The sequence below is a fragment of the Vigna umbellata genome, chromosome 4 (assembly GCF_029865625.1).
Source record: "Vigna umbellata cultivar VRB3 chromosome 4, Vumbellata_1.0, whole genome shotgun sequence".
Classification (NCBI taxonomy): domain Eukaryota; kingdom Viridiplantae; phylum Streptophyta; class Magnoliopsida; order Fabales; family Fabaceae; genus Vigna; species Vigna umbellata.
The window spans coordinates 66,481,057-66,498,401 of record NC_142168.1 but is presented as its reverse complement, the minus strand read 5'-3'; the positions used below and the strand labels follow the sequence as shown (position 1 = coordinate 66,498,401).

The following is a 17,345-nucleotide window of genomic DNA, read 5'->3' as shown; positions in this document are numbered from 1 at the left end:
CTTGACACTGTACTAACAATTCACACGCATGTAAAGTAAAATGAGTTAGATGGTGAGTGTAGTAGGATGTCTTAGTATAAGGATTTTACCTTGACCAATGACGATGAGAGGACTAACCTTTTCTGAGGTAGGGGTAAAGTCCATTGACAATTTTTATGAACATATAATCAATTATGATAAATTTATAATGTGTAACTAAATTATTGATTAAAATTTTTATAATTGATTATATGTAACGAAATTAAAGTTATTTTCATTAGGCTTACAAATAAGGCTTAATACCTCTTTTGGTCCCTCTTTAGAGGGACAATGTTCAAGTTTGTCCTACATTTTTTAAAAGTTTAATGTGGTCCCAACTTGTGAAAAAAGTGTGCAATTAAATCATTTTGGTCACAACGTTAATTTTTAACGGTACAACTGACAGCGTGGACAAAACATAATTACGTGTCTAGCGAGTGGTTGAGTAATTGGGAAAAATCAAGCAAGTGGTTGTTTTTGGTCCTGGAAGGACCAGGGAATGAATAGAGATGATAGGTTTTTGGCTGAAGAGAACTAAGCTAAGTGGCCAAGCCAAACGCAGAATCGACGACAAAAATTGCAGCGACGGCGAGGCTAATAACTCCATGTTGCTCCACAGGAAGTACGAGCTAGGGTGGCTACTGGGTCACAAACGTTCACCAAGGTGTATCACACGCGGAACCTCAAGAGCGGAAAGAGCGTGGCCATGAAGGTGGTGGGGAAGGAGAAATTGATTAAGGTGGGGATGATGGAGCAGATGAAAAGGGAGATCTCGGCCATGAACATGGTCAAGCACCCCAGCATCATTCAGCTCCACGAGGTCATGGCCAGCAAGTCCAAGATCTACATCGCCATAGAGCTCGTGCGCGGCGGCGCGAGCTCTTTAACAAGATCGCCCTCGGCCGTCTCAGGAGGACACGACGCGCCTCTACTTCCAGCAGCTCGTCTCCGCCATCGACTTCTGCCACAACCGTGGCATCTACCACCGCGACCTCAAGCCGGAGAACCTCCTCCTCGACGAGGAGGGCAACCTCAAAGTCACCGACTTCGGCCTCAGCACCTTCTCGAGCACCTCAGCCAGGATGGCCTGCTTCACACCACTTGCGGCACCCCGGCCTACGTGGCGTTGGAGGTCATCGGGAAAAAGGGCTACGATTTGTGAACCATGATGAATGCTTTCCATTTAATTTCGCTTTCAATGGGGTTCGATTTGTCACCCTTGTTCGAGGAGAAGAAAAAAGAGGAGAAGGAGATTCGGTTTGCGACCACACACACCGCGAGTAGCGTGATCTCACGGCTGGAGGAGGTGGCGAAGGCGGTGAAGTTTGACGTTAAGAAAAGCGAGAGCAAAGTGAGGTTGCAGGGTCAACAGTGGGGTCGGAAAGGGAAGCTTGCAATTGTTGCGGATTTATACGCCGTGACGCCATCGCTTTTGGTGGTGGAGGTGAAGAAGGACAACGGTAATACCTTGGAGTACAACCAGTTCTGCAGCAACCAACTTCGTCCTGTGCTTAAAGACATCGTTTGGAGGACTTTCCCTTCTGAGAATCCTATTAAGACACTAGAAGATAGTACTGTCACAAACTAGTAGACAACCACTTAGTCTTAATACTGCTAAAAGTACGATAAGGATCCGTACTCTTCAAAACAATCATGGTTTAGAGTCAATCAACACATGTTTCATTAGAATGAAAACTACAATTTATTCTTAGTCTTTTAAAACCGAAAAATAAATCGTTCTAGAATTCTTATTAGTCCACACTTTCCTAGACCGGGAAAATAAAGAAAGTGTGTAGTGCAAATGTGTGATCCAAGAAGGAAGTGATATTGGAAATATTGTACAAATTTAACATCATTGATCATATTCTGAGCATATCAAGAAAGGATTCATCAAGTTTCCTGCTGAAAAACTTGCTGAAATACTCTGCATTTGTCAATTTCTTGTATACAGCTACCTTCCCTTCACCTATAAGTTCGTCAGCAGGTCCAATGTTCGTATCAGGGCTTGGATAGCAGAATGTCACTATTGAAAACCTTTCCTTCCACTTATTTACTACAGCTCTGTGCTCAGGTGCTTTGTATATCCCATTGCTCATCACCTGCATAATGGAAAAACATGCAACATGCAACATCAAACTCAGGTTTTTTATTTTAATGTTTTGGTATATAATGTTATAGTAAGTTTGTTGATTTAGAGTGACCACTTACAAGTCACAAAAACAATGATTTCTGATCATAGTGTAAATTTTTTCTTGAGAAAATCTAATTTTCCAGAGTACATAATGTGATGTCAATGATTGCTCAAATATAATGCAGACTTGTTTATCCATTCATTTGATCTGTAACAAACTTCCAATAATCTATCCATGATTGAATGTCCTGTCTAATGAGTCACAAGTACAAACCTCAATAATTTGGCCAATGTTTACAACAATGGCCCCTTCTATAGGCTCAACATTGAGCCATGTTTTATCTCTGAGGAACTGCAACCCAGAAAAATCAGCACAATCAAGCAAAAGAGTGATCCCAGAATTGTCAGCATGGGGCACAATCCCTAGAACTATTTCAGGCTCTGGACAGGGTGGGTAGCAATTCATCCTTATATCATATAGTCCTTCTCTGAAACTTTCTGATATCTGTGTATCTTGAAGCCCCAAAGACATAGTAATGAACTTCATAATTGCAATTGTAACTTCCCTTATATCTTCAGAATATCTCTCTAATGTATCCCTGATAATCAATTGCAAAATGACACCCTTACAAGCATGAGAAAACAAATTCCACAATAGAATTTCTTGAATGAAACAAACAAGAGAGGAAAATAAGAGCAAGGAAACAGCTAAGTAATTAATGTAGAAGATCTCTAAGTATTATGATATAAACTGATCAAATATTCCAAGGCTATGCTTTATTATTCATGTACCTAAACTCAGGAGGGTTTTGTGGCCACAAATCCAATTTTCTGTTTTCAATGGGGAGGCATTTGAGAAAGATCATGTCATTCCAATCCAGCTTTTGATCTTCTGAGGTTACAAATGCTTGGCCATAGCCTTCAAGGCTTCCTGGTCTCTGCGCCGATCGTTTCTTCTCTTGCAAAGGAAGCTCAAAAAATCTCCGAACTTGATTCCCCATGTTCTTAATTGAAGTATTTGAAATTCCATGATTTACCAGCTGGAAGCAGAAAAGAAAGAAAATCAGGTACCAAGAAAGTAGAAGAAATGCTGATAATCTCTCCCTCACCTTTTGTTGTATAAGCTGGTCACCTAGATTAACTTATAACTTATGAGTCTTCTCAGGAGAATTACTAAAGAGGAAGTTCATAGTTCATTGGATAGAAACAACACAAATAAAACATGAGCTTAATCTATGGAAAGATTGACACTATTTACTATAAACAGCATGGATGCTAAAACACATAACCATCTAAGAGTAATGCTAATCCATAACTATATAAGAAATATTCTGAATTGGAATCAAAGGTGAAGGTGTTGATATCTAAGAAGCTCTTGTGGTACCTGAAAAACACCCCAGTCTCTGCATGCGAGGAGAAGCTTTTGAAGCTCGAGTTGGTGTGTGTCGGCGTTGACCAACTTTGCCATGTCTATCAAAGGTACACGAAGAGATGGATCAGAAGGGTAAGGGCCAATGACGTCATCACCATCTTCATCTCTTATGTATCTTGGTGGCACTTTCTCTGGCCTCTGAAATGCTAACTCTTGAACACTTGGAACTGAAACCGATGATTCAAGGTTCATTGGTTTCGAATCAATCGCCAAAGTCTCTTTGGGTCAATCAAGGGAGAAGATAAAGGCACCACTCCTCCCAACCGCCATATAATAGGTCCCATTTTCGACAAATTTAATATTTGATTATCATTTTGTGTTTTTGTCTTTTTCTGTTCACTGTGCAGATATGTTTCAAGCATTTGAACTTTAGATTCATCTCCCCTTTGTCATTTATACTTCAAGCATGTGCATTTTCAACCTTTTTCCTGTTTAATTACCATGCTTTTTGCAACAGTAGGGTTTTTTCTTTTCTACACTGGAGAAAAGTTTGAATCTCCAGCCTCAGATTCAAACTCTCCAATCCAATCCAATCCAATCCAAGTTGAATCATATATTTCTGCTCCAACAAAATAAATCTAGCAAGTAATAACTTAGATGTAATGCTTAAACACGTTTCACTTAAATGGATAATATAAGAAATTCATATTTAATTGTCATAACAATTTAGTTGTTTCATAAGTAATGGAACGTATGTTATATGTAAGCATTAATTGAATTTTTTAGGTTTGTCGAACGATAGTATAATATTTAATATTTCATCATCTTTACGATTTTTATTGTCAGGTTAAGAAAATAGAATTACATTGTTGATGTAAATCCTTTATAAGGAAGGAATAACTTTAATAAACTTAGGAGGTGACGGAGAAGAGAAACTCTATGAAAATAATAATAAATTGTAAAAGGAAACAAAAAATGGTTTAAAGAAAAAGAACAGAAAAAACTCTACTTTTGAAAGAAACTCACAAATATTAAGTATTAAAAGCATTAGCTATTTGAAAAACTTTTCAAAGATAAAAATCAAAGTAAAATACTCTAAATATTCTCAAAGTTGTCTCACACAAAGTAAAGTTTAGTCGATCTTAAAAGGTATTTTTCAAGAGGTTAGACTCTGTTTTATAAACTACATGTCATGACTAAAGAGTGAAAAATACAGTTTTTCATGTGTTTTAAGTCTAAGCATAGGATTAATTAATAATCATGATTAATACTTATTTAATTTTTAATCTAGTTTAACATATAAGTAGTTCCTTACAATTAGAAAAAAAGGTATATGGGTAGTTTTTAAATTTAAGGAAAAACTTATAATTTCTTTTTTCTTATATTGTGTTTATTTGCGGATGAATTACTATTTACTTATAGTTTAGAAAATGTTGTTATAAGTTTGTCAAGTAAAAAATGTTCCAAATATTTTTTTTTAGATATTATTTTTTTAAAACAACATTTCTTACCACGTTGATATTTTGTTTAATGTTTTTATTAAACTTAATTGGTATGGAGACAATCTTATCCTAATATTAAAATATTAGTATGATAATGAAGTTATTTTAAATTAAGTAAAACTAATATTAGGATATTAGTATGATAAACGAAGTTATTTTAAATTAAGTAAAATTATAATGAAAATATTTAATTATCATTTTTCTTTAACTATACAATCTTTAATTTACTTTATTTTTCACATATTTTTCTTCTTTCCTTTTTTTATTTCTTTTCTCTTTTTGAATAAAAACTTAATTAAATATAATTTTTATTTATTTGAAATTTTTTAAAAGATATTTTAAGATGTGTTTTTCAATTTGAAAAAAAAATATAATAATTGAAATTAAAAAGATAGTTAAAATGATTATATACTAAAAAATTATTATTTAAATAAAAAAATTTCAATATCGTACTTATTATTTATTTATTAATTTTTTAATTATAATTTTTAAATAACTTTTCCAATATATAAATTATTCATAAATATTATTATAATACTATTATTACTATTATCATTAAAAACAATTTAATAATTTTCATTTTATATTTATTAAAATATATTTTTAATCTATTGCATCTCAAATCCCTTACAATTTTATACAAATTTTATTTCCAAATTTGATCACCTCCAACCCCTCCTAAAAAGAACATTACAGACTTTAATATCTAAATGACTGAATTCATCTATTCGATATAAACAAGTGAAGACAACCTTTTCGTTCCTCTATTCCTCGCTTGTTGTCGCCCACTTTGCTGCGATATTTGCTTCTGCGTTTTTTCTCCTGAATCTTGGAGCTTCGATTTCGCTGCAAACTGGCTATGGACTACGAACCCTACGACAGTAGCGGTGAGTTTCAAGTTTCGTACTTTTCTCCTATCTGTGCCAAAATCTTTAAGACTTGTTTTAATTATAGATTTAGGGCGTTGTTTTTATTCTCACTTGACCCATTTCTGTTTTCTTCTTTTTGATGAGTGTGGAGATTTCAATTGGCGCCAAATTGTTGGGTTTCATATGCTTGTGGAATCGGAGTATGTAAAAGCGAGTATCTTTAGAGCAACTGAGCGAGTTTGATTAATGGGTATAGCGCCAACGCTACGTGTTTTGTGACCTAAGGGACAAAAGGATTAGTGTTTTACTTTAATAGGTTTGTTCCATTGTGTGTTCTAGGAAATATTTGTGTGACATCGATTGAGGTAAAGAGATGGTAAATTGGTTAAGGTGGTTTGAGAGCATGTGTGAAGGGGGCCACTAAAAGAACTAGTGAGAAGAGTAAATTGAATGGTTTGTTTGTGAAAAGGGGGAGAGGGATACCTAGAAGAACATTAAAGGAAATTGTTATGCGGGATTTCATGGTGAATAATATTCTTGAAAGTTTGGTCTTTAATCAGCCTCACTTAGTGGGATGAAATTTTTTTGTTGTGTTTATTCCAAGAAGAAGGTGGAAATATTCATCTCAATTTACGTGTTAGCTTGTCTTCCTATGGACTTTAAAGGAAGAAAAGGGTGCCCTCAGAACCTGGACATTTTAATGACTCGAGAGGCACAGGAAAGCAAGCCTCTGCCTCAATTAAGAAATGCATTAGAAAGAAGAAAAGAAAACAGGAAACTATTTGCTTGTTTTGCGTTAATGTGCCATGTAAATTTAACTACTTAAGTTAAGCCTGACATTTTTTATAAATGTAATAAGATAAAAAAATGTCGTATGGAAATGTCTATCCATTTGTTTACAAGGACTTCAATTTTTTTTTCTATATAAAATGTTTATGCTCTTGAGTTCCTTTAGTGTCAACTCTTTTATACTCCCTTTGACAGCCTTTTTTTTGGAACTATTTGTACACAATTCTCTATATGATACAGTGTAATGCTGTCATGTATAAGTTGCATTATTCATGAGGAAATTTTGGTGCTTTTAATTATTTATCCTCTCCCTTTAGATAGTGTCTCTTATAAGTTAATTGTTATGATCCATAACTTATGGTTAATGAATTGTGTCCTAACTTTTTCGAATTAGTAAATGTATGTGTGCTACTCTTGATGCTCAGAATTGTGCTTACAAGCTGTTTCTTGAGAATCAGATAGATTTTTCACCAATGCCAAAAAAGTCTGGTTGATACCTATTTCAAGGATTCATTTGGCCTCTCATGTTATACTTACATTGCATGCATTCACTTGATTGCAGGAACTGATGATGATCTTCCACCAACTCATCAAAACAGAATCCCCAGAGGGCCACATCCTGCAAGGAATGGAAGATCTGCAGGAGCTTCATACCCAGTGACATATGGTGAAATTGATATGGAAACTCAAATTCACAATCTTGAGAAGGAAGCATACAGTTCAGTTCTACGAGCCTTTAAAGCTCAAGATGATGCCATTACTTGGGTATATTCTGTCATTTGATTTTCTCGTATGTGATATATTTATAATTTGTGAGATGATTTGATCAGGTTTAGATGACTGCTAAATGGCGTGTATTTCTTCAGGAGAAGGAAAGTTTGATTACAGAACTTAGAAAAGAACTAGGATTATCAAATGAGGAACACAGAGAACTTCTAGGCCATGTTAATGCAGATGATGTAATACAAAATATAAGGTCTGATAAAAGTTTCAAACATGGTTTCTTTCTGAACTATGCTTCAGAAGTGAGATTTCCATTGTTTTTTCCATATATCCAATTTTATTTTCTTAATCAACACCTTACTGAACAATATTTTAGGGACTGGAGACAAGCAGGAGGCCATCAGCCTGGTATGCTGAATATTGGGCAAACTATTCATGATTCAATTCCAAGTCCCACTGTCTCTGTATCTCGTAAGAAGCAGAAGATAATGGCGTCCACTCCTTTAGAATCTTTTGGTGGACCTTCTCCATTTCACCCCCAACCACCCGTTCAGCCATCTTTGGTTGCAAAACCAGGATCTGTTTCTGGATCCAAGGGCAAGAAGCACAAACCTGTAAGCAAATGATAAGTTTTATTAGTGCTCTTCCTTTCTGTATTGCTTTACTGAGTTTGGGTTTGTCTCCTATGCAGACATGGATTACACTTTTTTGTACTAAGGAATAATAATTAAATAATGTTGCCCTTTACTTGCAGGGCCAAGTATTACTGGGTGTATCTTCAATAAAGAAATACCCTTCATCAGGACTCAGTGGAAGGAATCAAGTACCTAATAGAGCTCCTTCTGGTATTGAAACGGGTGAGCTTGCTAAGGAAGCATCACTGGTTTCACTAGTTGGTAGGAAAGTGCAAACACGATGGCCTGATGACAACAACTTTTATGAAGCTGTTATATCTGACTACAATCGAGCTGATGTACTCACATTCCCCCAATTAACTAAGATTTTGTTTCAGGTAGTATATAGCCGAGATGCTTATGTTTACTTCTAACTTTTCAGGGTCGATATGCTCTGGTATATGACATGGGGACTGCAAATGAAACGTGGGAATGGGTTAATCTGTCAGAGGTATTTCTGATACTGATTACTGTTGTGAAATTCTTATGTGTTTATGATTAACATATCATCATCACAATGTTATAACTATAAAATTATGGTTGGAAACATGTTTGGGTTAAGAAGTTTGAAATGGCAATCAAGCAGTAAGAGAACAGTCAGACATTATTGTTCTCTTCACAACCCCAGCCCTAAAAAGGGTTGCTGATAGTGTTCCATTTCTTTTAAAAAAAAATAAGAGGTTTATAGTCTTCTCTAATGGTGATAAAGCAAGTATGTTGTGGCAGCAAAAGGTTCATCTATAATCAACTAAAGAACATTTTACCAGTATTAATATTTTATATTCATAGAAACAAATAGTTTAGCATTGCCAAAATGGTCTATTATATTACTTAGGAATTTAAACAGATTCATTTTTATGTTATGGTATTGTTATTTACATTTTGGGGATATCAATGTGTAATTTAATATCTTTGACTATAGTTATAAAGAGTTTGATAGGGACTTGGGTGTTGACGGGTGCTTAAATCTAGCATCAAGCAGAATGGGATGCTTAGTGGAGTTTTAACTCTAGTTCTATCTCCTTAATTGCTAGCTTTTAAGGGTTTTCCAAGTACTTGGTACTTATCAATTGGTATCAAAGCTCATTGTCGATGTCTCAAAAAAAAAGAGCTTCCTAGATAGTGTTATGACTTACGAGTAAATTGAATGGAGTGTCATGGTGAATGAAAGTTCCCAAGGCATCATCTCGTACAGAAGGTATAGGGACTTGGGTATTATGTGGCACCAAAGTCACACATAAAGTAGTATGGTATGTTCGACATAGAGTATTTAACTGTTTGGTTCTTTCCCCTTAATGTCATAAAGAAAATAACCTTGTACTGCTCTTTTTTCTTTTTAGTTTATTTAATTTTTGGCATATGTTGCAATCCTTTCATTTTCAGTATTGAAATAGAGAATGAAAACTGGCTGAAGAGAATTGTATGATGCTTAATACTTCAAAGTTAATGAATGCAGCTATTGATAGTATATGAAATGGAATTTGTTGTCCAACATGTTTTAAACTTTCCTTTTTTTAAGCCCTGAATTGTAGTGGTTATTTGAAAGAACTGCTCTTCCATGTAGTAAATGTACAATACTATGCTTGCATTGTTAGCACTGCACTGTAATGTCTTTAGCTCATGCAAAAATATTATTGTTACTGCAGATCTCTCCTGAAGATATTCAGTGGGTTGGGGAGGATCCAGGAATCAATCATGGTGGGGGTCTTCGTGGATCTGGTAATGGGATGAGTAGGTCTGTAGGACGTGGCAGTGTTCCAGGAGCTGTAAGAGGTAGGGGAACCACAAAGGGACAATCCAAAATGGATTTCTTTCCATCACAGAATGGAATTGGAAAGAAGACTCTAGATGATATACACATACTTCACACAGACACGCTAGTGAAGAAGGTTACTGAAAACACTTCAATCAGAATAGTACTCTTTGAGATTATTTGATCTTATTTGACATATTCAAGTGTCTGATGAACATGACAGGTAGAGAGGGTATTCAATGCTAATCATCCTGATGCACTTGAAATTGAACAAGTCAAGAAGGTATTAAAGGTAAGGGACAGATACATATGTCAGTGTGCGATTTCATGTATTTTCCTTTAAATGGTGTATGTACAGATAATTCATGTGAAATAAACGCAGGATCACGAGCAAGCTCTTATTGATGCAATTGCAAGACTTGCAGATCTTTCTGATGGCGAAAGTGGTATTTTTCTGATTTGATTCCTTTTAGCAAATACCATCTGAAAATTGATGAATGGTCTTCTAAATTAGAAATTAGAATAATGTGGACATCAATGAATCTAGTTAGTGCAGATAATTATGAATAAAATACTACTATTTGCATTCTTTCAGCATCATATTTTTTATGATGCTGGCATAATATGGTTTGCAGTCACTTTCAACTTAAATCCATGATGCATTAAAGGAGTTGCCACAATTTTTGCACTGTGTTCAATCATGTCACTAATTTGTACCTAGCAGCTGTGAAGTAAATTATCATATCATATACCAAAAAGAAAAATATTCCATACTTTCTTGCTTCCGTGTTTCTCCTATTCAAACAACCATATCCTATGTATTTATTGATACATTTTTTATATTAAAAAGGTAATATCATTCTTACTCAAAAATGAAGTGATGAAAAGGCCATATTAGTCAAATCTTTGTTTAGCCGTTCTTGATGTTCTTATTGTTTATACAGAAGAGGATGGCCACCATTTCGCACATGCTCAACCAATGGAAAGATGATGTGGAAAACCATCTTTGTAAAATGGGAAGAGTTGGCATTATTATAGTCGCAAAAACTTGGAAAATCTGAATTTCTCTTACGCTATGAAGGTAATTTCCCTGACAGACAACTCTTAGTGCATGTCATTCATTTTGACTAGGTTGAAAATTAGGTAGTTTAGTAATGATTATTCACTGAGGTTTTAAGATTTGACACAGGATACTCGGATGCTTGTACACATTCATGATAGTGTATAAATTCTTGTATTTGTTGTGTATTATGTATGGTCACTCTTCTGTTATGTATTACTCTCTGACTTCTATACAAGACCATGTTCATAAAATTACTCTCAAATCCTTTTTAATTATTTGTCGAAACTTTTGTAAGTGAGTTTGGTTTTGTTAAGGAAAGAATGTGATTTTGCACTGAGAATCCACACTATATGTAGCTACGATAATATTTTAATTTTTTGGATAACTTTATTTTCATTATTATGAATTATTCTTCATTAAATATGGGAATTAATATGTTTTGAAATTCTAGAAATGTTCAATTAAGTGGATATTCTCTATTGAGTTTTTTTTTTTTTTTGTATTTATAAGATGTAAGAGAAATACATGAATGAGTGATTATATAGATCTTCTCTCTCATATTACCATTAAAAAAATATTTTTAACATTCATTTGAAAATAATGCACCAAAAAAAACAAGGGCAACAATAATAAGAGTATGAATAGTAGTCCTTTTGGCGACGGATAAATAGGTTTATACATACTTTAGAGTATTTTTTTAAGAGAGTCCTTTAGCAATTAAATGAATGTTGTGACATTCAATAGACTCATCCAATCTTGTTTTAATCTTATAAACATCTCATGGATAGTGAGAAATGTAAAAATAATATTTCTTCATGTAGTTTTTGCCAAGAAAAGTCTGAATTGAGTGATAAAAAAGTTTCTGAATTACATAATTTAACGTGTTTTGAATTGCACAATTTAAAATTATTTTTTTTGTAATATTGTTGAAGAATTGAAATTGAGAAAAAAATTTAAGAACGCATTATGAATTGTATAATATAAAAATATATTTTAAATTGTATAATTCAAATTATATTACTAAATCTAAAATAAGATCTGGATTAGTATAGGCAATATTCACTTTGGGTAATTTCTTTTAGCACCTTTATTATACCTTTTCTTCCTGCACCTTCGTAGGTGTAGAAAAAAATCCCAATTATCCATGGGTTGAAAACATTTTAGATCCTGCAATTTGAAATTTAAAAATGTGTTTTTACCACTAAAATTGAAATATTATAAAAAATGTTGACATAGTGGTAAAAAGTTTGGAAAAAGACATAAATTTTTAAATTCCGTCTCTATGGTTATTTTGGTACACATACAAAAGGGTAAAAACTGGATTTTGTCTAAGTTCTCTGATCAATAATATTTTATTTATAAGTTCTCTGATTTTTCAATGTACACTTTTCATCTGAAGTTTGAAACATTGATAATTTCAAATTCAAACGGTTATTAGTGCGTTCCAATCGATGATTTTCATTTGAATATAATTACTAAAATGGCGAGAAATTACGAATAAAAATTATAAAGTGGGAGCTGTATGGGGGAGAAAAAAAGAAGATTAAACATACTTCTCCATAACTTTCAGAAAAAGAAAAACACAAAAAGTATTAAAATTAACTTTTATAAAAGTTAAAATTAATTTATATACAAATAAATTTGTAAAGAGACTTCTATTTTTTTTTCTAACTTCTTTAATTTTTATTTGTTTGAACAATTTTCTCCTACAAATTAGAAAAAGAAAAAAAAAATTAAAATTGACTTCCTCAAAAATTCAAAATAATGTATACATAAATTAATTTGTATAAGTTTCCTTTGACAGAAAAATATTTCTAATTATTGTACTTAAACAAATCTTTTCAAAAAGATTCTAGAAGAAAATTAGCATTATGTTAAAAGAAATTATATTTTCTTTTATGTAATTTCTTTAAAATGTAGCTTCTAACTTGCACTAAAATAGTTTTAACTCATAAAAAGTTATCTTATTTTTTTTAAATAATTATACTGTCACAATAAAGTCAAACATTAATATTGTGGTTGGATGAGTAGTTTAGAAGAATGACTCATTTATTTGAAAATTTTAAAATTCTTTATACTACCATCTTTTTGATAAAATAATTAAAAAAAATTAAAATTTAAGAACTTTTTTAAAGGTATTTCAAATTAATAAAGTAGAAGAATTTTAAATACTTAACAAAATATAAGAAATTTGAAATTTAATTTATTTTCACTTTACTCTTACTTCACTTATGAAGATTTAGTCGAGTCATTAAAGGCTCAGACAAGTTGGCTTGGGCTAAACTCTTAGCCGAGAGTGGGTTTAGGTTGAAATTTGAATTGATTCGACCGAACCAAAGTTTGATATAAATTGGCCTGAATTGAAGACCAAGATGGATCATTCGGGCTGAAGATCGAGATAAGTAAGTGCAGGTCAAAGGTTAAACCAATTCGACTTAAAACGAAGCACTAGTCGAGTCGATTGTGGTTGAAGGTCAAGAAGAGATAGTTGGGACAAAGGTTAAAACAATTAGACCTGGTTGATGATCGAGACGAGTTGGCAAGGGCCAAATGTCGAGATGAATCAACAAGAACGAAGGTCAAGACACATTAGTCTGAGTCCAAGGTCAAGTTAGGTCAACATGTGCAAAAGGTCAAGTCGAATCGGTTCAAGCCAAGGTCCAGTCGAGTTGGCCCTGATTGAAGGTTCGACCAATTAGCCCAAGCCAAAGGTCTACCAAGTCGGTCTAGGCCCAAATTTGATTTATCTCATGAGGAATAACCAGCCGAGTTGGCCTCGGGGGAAGGTCGAGATGAGTGGATCGGACCGAAGGTTCAGAAGATTAAACTATGGTTGAAGGTTAAAACGACTAAACCTAGACCCAAGATTAAGACGGGTTGGGACAGGCGAAAGGTCGAGACAGGTCAACCGTGGCTAAATGTCAAGATGAGTCAGCCCAAGCTAAAGGTTGAGATGAGTCAGCTCACACCGAAAGTCGAGTTGATTCAGTGTAGGCCAAAGTTCGAGCTTATTAGGTGCAAACTTAATGTCGAGCTGATTTGGCACGAGCTAAAAGTCAAGTCGAGTCGATCCAAGCTGAAGCTTAAGCTAAGTAGGCCTGAGTTGAAAGTCGAGCAAGTTGGCCTTGGCCAAAGGTTGAGACCATTTAAGAAGGGTTAAAGGTCAAGATGAGTAAGTCTTACTTAAAGTTCATGGCGAGTTGGTTCAGACTAAAGGTCGAGATAAGTCTACTCAAGTCAAAAGTTGAGATGAGTTGATCGAGACAAAAGGTCAAGATGAGTCATTCTAAGTTGAAGGTTAACACTAGTCGGCCTAGACCAAAGATCGGGACAAATTTTTCTGAATCAAAGGTCGTTAAGTGTCGTCATGGGTTGAAAGTCGAGTTAGATTAACTCATATTGAAAGGTAGAGTTGAGTTATCCATATATTTTTAAAATGGAATTCTCCCTTAAAGGAAAAATTGAATTGCTTTATTTAACTAAGAATTAAAATCTAAGGTATTTCAATTAATTCATATAAAAAAACTATTTAAGAAATAAAGAGAATTCAATTGAAACTAATTCAAATACCATGTATTTCAGTTTGTTGGAATTGTTGAAATTTCTTGTTCAAACATAAGGTAAAAGTTCAAAGAATACTATTCTTTAGGGAGTTTTCATCTTAGTTGGTTCAAGATTAAGAGGTTGTGGATTATTGTAGATAAATGAATCATATATAGCCTTGCCTCAAAGTTTGAGTCTAATAACCTTCATTTTAGTTCATTCAAGCCTCATTGGTCACAACACAAATGGGTAAACAATGTTTGAAAAAACTATTAGGAACAATTTATAAGAAGTATCCTTAAACCAATTCTCTAGGAAACACATCAATAAATAAACATTACTAAATGATATTCAAACTAATTCTAGGTATTAATGAAAAGATAATGATATTTTGATAATATTTTGTTGACAACATTTTAACATCATTTACGTGTTATTCTATGATTGGTCCATGTTGGTGTTTATGATTATTATTATTGATTGTAGACTAATTTTGGACCAATCACAGAATGACACGTACATGATGTTAAAATGTTGTCAAAGTATCATTATCCGATTGAAAAATAGTAAGATTGATAAAGATGTGAGTTTAAAAATCCATATCAAATGAAAATCTTGTTAAACGTAAACAAGATGCACCTCCAAATACGTCAACAAAGAGTCAAGAGTCTTGTTAATTAATGAACTATAAATATATCTGAGTTGATAAAAGTGTGAGACTATTACTTTAGAAAGTGTACTATTGAAGTATACCGATCAAAATAGATTGTCATTAAGCAAGTACTAATAGGTGAGATTGTCTTACGCTCTACAAATATATTGCATTAATGATTAATTATTGGGTTTGATTACCTAAATTATATTGCACTAATGGTTAATCAATGGACGTGACTGTCACAAGCCTTATAAGTAGACAACTGATGTCTAGGTACAATCATCTTCTTTTATCCTAATAAAATATAGACCTCTTTATGAAACATATCTGACTTCAGCGTTGGAGTGTCTTCTACAGGTCAACCACCAATCGGGAAGGATTACTTGAAGAGTTGGCCGATCGGAGCATAGCAAGGAAGGACGACCGACCCTCGGACAAATGTTACCGAAACATTTTGGCGCCCACCGTCGGGCCGAGCGACATCCCCATGAAGCCACGAAGAACTAGACGCGTGCTCGGTCTCGACATCGTTATTCGGATCAACACCAGGTTTTATAACAAGAGTAAAAAATTCCGTAATAATTCCTAAAGGCATGACTTTTGTTTTGAGAACTTTCAAGAACGTTCAACCCTATATCCAACCTTGACAGGTTCCAGTTTTCATTATAATTTACAAATTATAATATATTTATTTAACTCATATTTTTGTGAGTAAAAATATCCTCCACAGGAAGGTAAAGAGCTGCGTTCAACCTTGTCAGGTTCTACCAACTCTTAATTTTAAATTATAAAATATCGTGCACATGAAGGTACATAGCTGCGTTCAACCTTGTCAGATTCTACCAACTCTTAAATTATAAAATATCCTGCACAGGATGGTTCAGAGGTACGTTCACCCTTGTCAGGTTCTAATGACTCTTAATTTTAAATTATAAAATATTATGTACAGGATGGTTCGGAGCTGCGTTCAACCTTGTCAGGTTCTACCAACTCTTAATTTTAAATTATAAAATATCATGCACAAGAAGGTACAGAGCTGCGTTCAACCTTGTCAGGTTCTACCCACTCTTAAATTATAAAATATCTTGCACAGGATGGTTCAAAGGTGCGTTCAACCTTGTTAGGTTCTAACGACTCTTAATTTTAAATTATAAAATATTATGTGCAGGAAGGTTCAAACCTCAACTTGGTAAGCTATAATGGCCGCTCGGGGGGAAGTCAGAAAAATGGCTTCAGAAATCCCCGCTCAACGCAGGAAGTCAGAAAAATGACTCCTGCCTCAAGACCGCTCGGGGGAAGTCAGAAAAATGGTTTCAGAAATCCCCGCTCAACGCAGGAAGTCAGAAAAATGGCTTCAGACCTACACACCTCTTTTAATAAAGAATTTGCTCGGACTTGGGGAGCTTATGTACTATATGAAGTATACCGATCAGAATTGATTGTCATTAAGCAGGTACTAATAGGTCAGATTTCCTTACGCTCTACAAATATATTGCATTAATGATTAATTATTGGGTTTGATTACCTAAAATATATTGCACTAATGGTTAATCAATGGATGTGGCTTTCACAAGCCTTATAAGTAGACAACTGATGTCCAGGTACAATCATTTTCTTCTATCCTAATAAAATATAGACCTCTTTATGAAACATATCTGACTTGAGCGTCGGAGTGTCTTCTGCAGGTCAACCACCAATCGAAAATGATTACTTGAAGAGTTGGCCGATCAGAGCATAGCAAGGAAGGACGACCGACCCTCGGAATGTTACCGAAAGAGAAAGCATGCTCACTGCCTGCTGGAAAATATCAGTTCCAATCCCAAAAAAGCATCAAGGACACATAAAAATAGGTTGCGCTCAGCTAGCCCTTGTACCAAGTAGTCATGAGCATTTTTGCGTCAAAAACTAGACTCTTTGACATGAACCTGGTGCCGCTGTCATAGGCCACTTATTGCACCAACAACCAACCAGAAATAAGACTCCAACAATTCATAGTTCACTGCTGCAGATTTTGCTAGCCAAAGATAGCCACTACTCAAGTTAAAAACAGTCCACAAATCCAGCAGAAACTGCACCACATTACCTTTGATCAACTTAGCATCGAATTGCAACTCTAACCTGCACCAAAATCTTCTACCAGAGCCAATAAAACTGACACAATTTGCAAGTCTCCAAATTGCCTAAACTGTCTACAACTCACTACCGCATAAGCGATCGATCGAACAACCAAAACTAACTAAAACAAAGCATCAA

At 34.2% G+C, this 17,345-nt stretch overlaps 2 protein-coding genes and 1 pseudogene across 4 annotated transcripts; 2 read left to right on the top strand and 1 right to left on the bottom strand.

The window, feature by feature from the left end:
• Positions 1 to 594: 594 nt before the first annotated feature.
• Positions 595 to 1,606, top strand: LOC148201001 (CBL-interacting serine/threonine-protein kinase 6 pseudogene; annotated as a pseudogene).
• On the bottom strand, positions 1,604 to 3,866 carry LOC148201000 (protein SRG1-like). Its single transcript, XM_088111475.1, has 4 exons — positions 3,534 to 3,866; positions 2,942 to 3,189; positions 2,424 to 2,748; positions 1,604 to 2,117 (listed from the first exon to the last, which is right to left on the bottom strand). The coding sequence occupies exons 1-4, from the start codon at positions 3,771 to 3,773 to the stop codon at positions 1,878 to 1,880; spliced, it is 1,053 nt and encodes a 350-aa protein (XP_087967601.1). The 5' UTR covers positions 3,774 to 3,866; the 3' UTR covers positions 1,604 to 1,877.
• Positions 3,867 to 5,740: 1,874 nt separating this feature from the next.
• Positions 5,741 to 11,227, top strand: LOC124833248 (protein EMSY-LIKE 3-like). 3 transcript variants are annotated; one of them, XR_015786139.1, is made up of 11 exons: positions 5,741 to 5,910; positions 7,244 to 7,446; positions 7,548 to 7,657; positions 7,781 to 8,018; positions 8,159 to 8,377; positions 8,461 to 8,529; positions 9,725 to 9,967; positions 10,055 to 10,123; positions 10,214 to 10,277; positions 10,776 to 10,912; positions 11,021 to 11,227. XR_015786139.1 is itself a non-coding variant. In XM_088113893.1 (11 exons), exons 2-11 carry the CDS (start codon positions 6,139 to 6,141, stop codon positions 10,820 to 10,822), a joined length of 1,266 nt encoding a protein of 421 aa, XP_087970019.1. In that variant the 5' UTR covers positions 5,772 to 5,910; positions 6,037 to 6,138; the 3' UTR covers positions 10,823 to 11,227. The 3 variants fall into 3 exon arrangements, 2 of the variants coding, with proteins under 2 accessions (XP_087970018.1, XP_087970019.1); XM_088113893.1 differs by adding an exon at positions 6,037 to 6,142 and having other exon boundaries at positions 5,772 to 5,910; positions 10,776 to 11,227; XM_088113892.1 differs by having other exon boundaries at positions 10,776 to 11,227.
• The last annotated feature ends 6,118 nt before the right edge of the window (positions 11,228 to 17,345 follow it).